At 33.9% G+C, this 7,863-nt stretch overlaps 1 protein-coding gene across 1 annotated transcript; it reads left to right on the top strand.

The window, feature by feature from the left end:
• The first annotated feature begins 269 nt into the window (after positions 1–269).
• On the top strand, positions 270–7,109 carry myl1 (myosin, light chain 1, alkali; skeletal, fast). Its single transcript, XM_073841952.1, has 6 exons — positions 270–469; positions 1,879–1,906; positions 4,222–4,365; positions 4,545–4,718; positions 6,407–6,484; positions 6,602–7,109. The coding sequence occupies exons 1-6, from the start codon at positions 341–343 to the stop codon at positions 6,628–6,630; spliced, it is 582 nt and encodes a 193-aa protein (XP_073698053.1). The 5' UTR covers positions 270–340; the 3' UTR covers positions 6,631–7,109.
• Positions 7,110–7,863: the final 754 nt, after the last annotated feature.

Below are 7,863 nucleotides of genomic sequence, written 5' to 3'. Positions count from 1 at the left end.
TTCACAATAGTCTCTAAGGAAACGGCGTATGCGTCACTCCGCACGTGAATTACAAATATTACAGTCAATACCTTGAAGAAAGGTCTCCTCCTCTAGCTGAAATGAAATCTACGACTCTTGACTCGCCCCGCGCTTCGCCCCCTTCTCCATTTGGGGCGCGCAAGCCCTCCCTCCAGTGACCAACGACCCAATCCGCTTGTGTATCAGTCTGACATCAACTCTGAAGTAAATTATACGAGTATATAAACATCTACACTTACCTTGAGAATGCTGAGTATCCTCCAAGCTGTGGTCCACTCCCTGTGTTGACATCCTTCCCGGCGAACAAATAGACTAAAAAATGGCACCCAAGAAGGACGCTAAGAAGCCCGAGCCTCCCAAGAAAGCAGAGCCCGCACCTGCACCTGCTCCCGCGCCTGCACCCGAGGCCCCACCTAAACCCGCCGCAGTAGATCTGTCCGGTGTGAAGGTAAAGACCAATCCTTTTTCCTCAGACTTTAAAGTTAACTTAATTTTTTTTCGTTTAGCTGAAATGAAAGTTTTTGCAGTGTTTAACTAAATTACTAATTAGATTTTATTTATTTATTTATTATTATTATTAAATGGGTAGTTCAGTCCTGAATGCTGATTGGTTAATAGCATGATTCCAACTTTGCACCAGAATAATGCTCTGTTATTATTTACATGTCAGGTATTACATGAATTGGCTTTTAATTAAGCAAAAAGTCAATTATATTTGTATTTTATTTATGAAAATACCTGCATTAAGATACACTTTATAATTGCTTTCATAAATGCATGTAATTTAGATTGAAATGGAGCTATCATAAAAGTTTGAGCCATATATGGACCACAAAACCAGTCTTAAGTAGCATGGGTATATTTTGGCAATTGCAAAAAATACATTGTATTTTTACAAAATTATTGATTTATCATTTATGCCAAAAATCATTAGGATATTAAGTAAAGACCGTGTTCCATGACAATATTCTGTAAATTTCCTACCATAAATATATAAAAACTAATTTTTGATTAGTAATATGCATTGCTAAGAAGTTCATTTTAACAACTTTAAAGGCGATTTTTTTCAATATTTAGATTTTTTTGCACCCTCCAGATTTTCAAATAGTTGTATCTCAACCAAATATTGTCCTGTCCTAACAAGCTTATTTATTCAGCTTTCAGATGATGTGTACATCTCAATTTAAAAAAATGACCCTTATAACTGGTTTTGTGGTCCAGGGTCACATATTAGTACATAACCTACTTATCTGTGAAGCATATTTGTTATTTATACATTATACGCAGTAGCCTAAGGTTTTTCTGTGCCTGATGACTGCAGAAAATATCTATTATTGGCGGATGATTCAGTACCACGGATAGTTCAGTTCAGTTTTTTTCCGCGTAACTACAATCAAACGTAACACCCCCTTTCTGATTGGCCCAGATAGCCAAAAGTGAAGTAGGTTCACATGGCCAAACATGGAGCTCCTTACTGTTCTGTAAGCAGCTGAGGGACTAAATTAAGCATGCCAAGATGTGGGGCTCTTACTCTTTGGTTTTCTATTAAAGCAGCTGTTTGTGAATGACTCACCTGTCATAACACTGTGATGGATTTTCTCAGGTCTTAAAAATCATTCAGCCCATGCACTGGTCTGCCTGATATATGTAGTGGAAAATGAATTTGCATCACTGATTTTTATTTTACAAAAGTGATATTTGCCATTTTCAATATATTATTTGTCTTACATAACTACACTATATATAAAGCAGATTCAAATGGAGCTGTCGTGATCCATATATTTGAATTTACGTAACATACTGATCTGTATGTATGACTTATGAGATAGAATAAACAGTACCTCTGTTTTCCCGCAGGTCGATTTCAGCCAGGACCAGCTGGAAGGTGAGATTATTTTTTATAGATCCTGTGACCCTTGATTATAAATATGTGTGAGTTTAAAAGGGGAATAGAATAGAGAAAATTAGTGCTAATTATAATCTACCTTTAGGCAGGAATTTAATGACACCTTCCTTTTTGAATATTAATTCAAAAGTTTAAAACATTTGAAGTTTGTCACCTGTGTTAAATTCCCAAAGTGTTCTGGGATTTACTTCCATTGTGAAATAAAGGTCAAGCAATTTCAATGCGACTTGACAGCTAATTTGCACCATTGTCCAGGCCTGCGTCTTACGTGGAAGAATGTGGAGGTTGCTCAGTGAGGGGCAGCTTTCAGCAGCCTGGGTGTGAGTTACACTGCAGTCAGCATTCTGCCCTCACATGGTACTGCCTTTATATGGAGGGAGTTATATTCTTGGGAGAGCGTATCAATTCCAAGACGACTCTTTGAATGTCTCCCCTCGCTCCTGTCACGTCTTTGGTGGCAGCTGGCTTTGTGCAGAAATCAGATGAAGCCATTAATCTTTTAGCAGATCATCTTCCAGTGAGCCAATAGACACATGACTTCCATAGAAATAGTGAGCGCTGATTAGTATTCAGTCTGCTCATTTTTGGTTTCAATTTCGAAAACGTAATGGCCTTGATAGGTAGTAACTAACAAGGGAACCTGGTATTTTGTAAACATGTTAGTTTGAGACATCCAAATAAAATGGTATACAAATTGAAAACACAATAAATATACATTTTGTTTTTTAAATGATTATAAACACTGAGCCCATAGTCTGACTTAAGTCAGACAGCTTTATCTTAATATGTGACCCTGGAACACAAAACCCTTTGTAAGTTGCACAGGTGTATTTGTAGCAATAGCCAACAATACATTGTATGAGAGATACAATACATTGTATAAAGATGTTCCATGAAAATATTGTAAATTTCCTACCATAAATATATCAAAACTTAATTTTTGATTAGTAATATGCATTGCTAAGAACTTCATTTGGATACATACATAAATTTATTTTAGCTAGGTTCCAAGATGTAACAATAAACTGAAAATAATACATTTATACCTAAAATAATAAATAACATTAAAAACTGAAATGAAAACGAATAGAACTATATAGACACAACAAAAGCTATTAAACACACAACAACATTACTAAAACTTTAGAAAACAGCAGAAAATAATTTAAAATATTAACAAAAACTATTCTATTTAATATTCAAATTCAATTCATATTGCTTCATTAAAAGTAATTTGTCAAAAAAGCTTAACTATACTGTAAGCCATTCAGTAGTTGATCCCCAACAGGGTTAACTAAAACTAAAACCATAAAAAAATATTTTAAATAAAATTAATTAACTGAAATGACTTAAACAACTGCCAACTGAAACAGTTAAATTATTTTAGCTAGGTTCCAAGAAAACAAATTTAAATATAATAATAGAAAATATAAAAATATATTTCCATGTACTTTAACTTGATTCGATAATAAACTGAAAAAATACATCTATAATGCAAATAATAAATATGAAAATAAACTGAAATAAAAATGTAAACTATATAGATATTTAAAAACAACAACATTACTAAAACTATCTAAAATTAAAAGCAGAAAATATAAGAATTAAATCTATTTCAAAATATTGAATATACTACAATGATACTACAATAACACTACATGTGTAAAACTGTGCAGAGAAGAATGTGCTAAAACTTTAGAATTATTAATACTATTTCAAACTAGAAAAACAATAAGTGCAGTAAACAGACAAATAAAAATATAATACGTAATAGCACTTTGCACTTTACTGTTTTTGTCCACACTGTAAAAAATCAAAAAACACAATTTGTTAATTAAACTTAAAATGTATTCGTTACCCTGCTGCCTTAACATTTTAAGTTGAATCAACTCAAATATCTGAAAATCTGAAAATATCTATAAAGTTGTCACTTAGTACAACTTAACATTTTAAGTTGACTAAACTTTTTTGAGTTGACTGAACTTAAAATTATAAGGCAGCCAGGTAACAAATTATTTTGAGTTGATTCAACAAATAGTTTTTTACAGGGCAGCTAAAACAACTGCATTATTAAAAGCCTTAGTTAAAAATGGGCAAATCCAATCTTAAAAAGTTGTAGAGCACAGTGCAATACAGTATAATTCCATCAACTAATGGTAGTGAGTTGTGGGCGGGATTATCGGTTTGCTCAACCAATGGCAGATAGGGATGTGTTCAGGAAACCTGTTTGAAACTAATATGCACGAAAATGACACATTTCATCTTTACCTAAAATAATCTCTCCACAATTCCAGATTACAGGGAGGCCTTCGGACTTTTCGACAGAGTCGGAGACAGCAAAGTAGCCTTCAACCAGATTGCAGATATCATGCGTGCTCTGGGACAGAACCCAACCAACAAAGAGGTTACAAAGATCCTGGGCAACCCTACCGCTGATGGTAAGTGGATTTTAATTAGCTACTCCCAAAGTAGTCAGCATTAGCTTTCACCATGACATATTTCAGATGCCTGTAATTGGTGGAAGATGGATTTGGTGACAGGTGCTTGCAGTGAATTGTTTCATCACTACATCTGCCCTCTATGACCCCTCCATTCACTTTTGACCCCGTGCTTACAGACATGGCAAACAAGAGAGTCGACTTTGAGGGTTTCCTGCCCATGCTGCAGTTTGTGGTCAACAGCCCAAACAAGGCAACATACGAGGACTACGTTGAGGGTCTGCGTGTATTCGACAAGGAGGGCAACGGAACAGTAATGGGTGCTGAGCTGCGTATCGTCTTGTCAACACTGGGTAAGTGGCCAAAATGAACAGGCTGATTGCATTAATACTGCACTTCCATATTAGTTTCTTTGTTGGAAGTGGATTCATTGGAAACAACACGCAACCTGCTCCATCTTTTTTTTTTCTCCAGTGGTTCTTTTTTACCCTTATTTGAATGTATATACACTGCCACTTAAAAGTTTGGGATCAGTAAAATGTTTTATGCTTTTAAAGGAGACTTTTCATTAAGGCTGTGTTTATTTGATTAAGAATACAGAAAAAACTGTAATATTGTAAAATGTTAATGCAATTTAAAAAAGTGGTTTTCTGTTTTAATATACTTTAAAATGTAATTCATTCCTGTGATGCAAAGCTGCATTTTCAGCATAATTTCTCCAGTCTTCAGTGCCACGTGATCCTTCAGAAATCATTCTAATATGCTGAAACCTCGTTCAAAGTTCGGGGTCGGTAATTTTTTTTTCTTTCTCTCTTTGAAAAAAGTAATACTTTTATTCAGCAAGGTGGTGTTGAATTTATAAAAAAAAGTGATAGTAAAGATTTCTATTTTGAATAAATGCTGTTCTTTTTAACTTTTTATTCATCAAAGAATCCTGAAAAAAGTATCACAGGTTCCAAAAAAAATGTTCCAACATTGAAAATAAAAATAATAAATCAGTATATTAGAATTTCTGATTTCTGAAGGATCATGTGACACTGAAGACTGGCTGTTGAAATTTAACTTTGCATCACAGAAATAAATTATATTTTCAAGTATATAAAAAAAACTGTTATTTTGAATTGTAATATTATTTCATAATATTACTGTTTTTTAACAAATACATGGAATTTGATGAGCATAAGAGACTTTAAAAAAAATCTTACTGATCCTAAACTTTTAAGCGGCAGTGAAAAAATGTTTTTGTCAAAAAAAAAAAACGTTTTTATGATATTAATGTTTCTACTCTGAAAAAAATGGTAGCATCTAAATTCCAAAATATGTAACATCACTGAACCTAGGTTGGTTAAATATTTTGGAATTTAGATACTACAATTTTTTCAGAGTGGTTGAGAAACATTAATATCATAAAAACATTTTGGGAAGATTACCTCTATAGATTTCAAACAGTTGTCACATTTTTTGACAGAATTAGGAGATTTATTCACAATTCGATCTGTATCTTTTAACATAGCTAATGTTTTCATGCTACAACTTTATTATTACTAAATTTGAAAGTAAAGACTTTGTTTATTCAAAAATATCATGGTCAAAAAAGTGAAAATTTTAGTTTTTTTATCATCTCGTTTCCCCACAAACAGCTCACTGATACTTTAAAATAAATCATAGATTTGGTCAAATAACCAATGCATTTTATGACATGCATCAGTCTGTTTAATGATTTCAAGTTAAAAACGGCCACATCCACTCTTTAATTTTTAAGATTTATTTTTGGTGTTTTGCCTTTGTTGTGATCGGGAAAGGTCCCCAATTCGGGACTCGAACCCGGGACACCCATAAACCCAATATCGTTATATGTCGACGCACTTGCCCACTAGGCTATTTGCGCTGACACATCCACTCTTTAAAAATTAGGTCTAGAGCGCAGTGTAATTGTATCAACCAATGGTGTGAGTTGTGGGCGGGATTATCTGTTTGATCAACCAATGGGAGAGAGGGACGTGTTCAAGAAACCAACTGATTTTCCCCTTTTTTCTTACAGGTGAGAAAATGAATGAAGCTGAGATCGATGCACTCATGCAAGGACAGGAGGATGAAAATGGCTGTGTGAACTATGAGGGTCAGTTGAAATCCTTTCTTTATCTCACTGAACATTGACGTGATTGAGCGATTTTGTTTGTTGTACTCTAAATCTAATCCTACTTGGACTTCTTTTCAATTTCTCCATTCTAAACAGCTTTCGTCAAACACATCATGTCTGTGTAAGAAGTCGGAGTTGTGAGGAAACTGAAGTGTTTCTCCAGATTCCATGATGTCAGGACATCCACACAATGTTTCCAAAAACCAACTCAGAAACGGATGAAAGGGACACGGGATGTTAGTCATAAACAATTGTTTAGTTATTTGTGTTTCCTATTTTTTTTTTCCACTTGACTCCTATTTCTTTTGTCAATTCTTGGAAGCCATTCATATTTTTTTTCCAGCCAATTTTCTTGGTGTTGTTCGAGCCGGGACAAGCCTCTCCGTAGTGGAACGGTTGTAAGGGGTGGGGGTGTGGGGGGCATCGTAGTTACACAAAATACAAAACACCCCCTTGACCCCTCACTGCCTGGATCGCAAAGTCAAAGGTGCTAAATATACTGCCATTAATGGACTGGCTGCAAAACCTCCTTCCCCTTTCCCCAGAGTCTTAATTTATTTTTTGCCTCTGTCAATTCTCAGAATAAACTTTTCACAAACTATCAGCCTTGTTGTGATTAATGTTCTCATACTCAGCACACAAGGCAGAAAAGGTAGGTAAGTGAAGTAGGTAGGTAAACACTACTGATCATTTAAGTAACTTAGCAGTAGAGGACTTTACTAGGGATATAAAGTTAACATGAAACTTTATTCACAACCCAGTTAACTTCCATTGCCTGTTTTGATTCAGAATGAAAGAGGATATTCAACAAGAAAATGTGACCCTGGACCACAAAACCAGTCATAAGGGTCAATTTTTTGAAATTGAGATTTATACATCATCTAATAGCTGAATAAATAAGCTTTATCGTTGATGTATTGTTTGTTAGGATAGGTCAATATTTGGCCAAGATACAACTAATTGAAATTCTGGAATCTGAGGGTGCAAAAAATCAACATATTGAGAAAATTGCTTTTAATGTTGTCCAAATGAAGTTCTTAGCAATGCATATTACTAATCAAAAATTAAGTTTTGATAGATTTACGGTAAGAAATCTACAAAATATCTATCATGGAACATGCTCTTTACTTGATATCCTAATGATTTTTGGCATAAAAGAAAAAAAATTGCCTCGACCTGCAATAAAAATGTAATATAAGCCAAAAAATTAAAAAAAAATTAAATGGTTTAAGGTTGATAAAAGCAAAGGCATTAAGACAGCTATAAATATTATTAAATATTAGATATTAGATATCATTTTTAATGTTATTTATTATTACTTTATTATTACTATTATAAGCATTATTTGTCTTATTATT

Source organism: Garra rufa, chromosome 6 (assembly GCF_049309525.1).
Source record: "Garra rufa chromosome 6, GarRuf1.0, whole genome shotgun sequence".
NCBI classification, from domain to species: Eukaryota; Metazoa; Chordata; class Actinopteri; order Cypriniformes; family Cyprinidae; genus Garra; species Garra rufa.
This window is presented reverse-complemented; position numbering and strand designations above follow the sequence as displayed.

What these genes read in the sequence shown, in the direction of transcription:
- myl1 (XM_073841952.1), top strand. Translation starts at nt 341, where the DNA reads ATGGCACCCAAGAAGGACGCTAAGAAGCCCGAGCCTCCCAAGAAAGCA. An exon ending in TAGATCTGTCCGGTGTGAAG is followed by an intron (nt 470 to 1,878) that starts GTAAAGACCAAT and finishes GTTTTCCCGCAG; the next exon opens with GTCGATTTCAGCCAGGACCA. An exon ending in CAGCCAGGACCAGCTGGAAG is followed by an intron (nt 1,907 to 4,221) that starts GTGAGATTATTT and finishes CCACAATTCCAG; the next exon opens with ATTACAGGGAGGCCTTCGGA.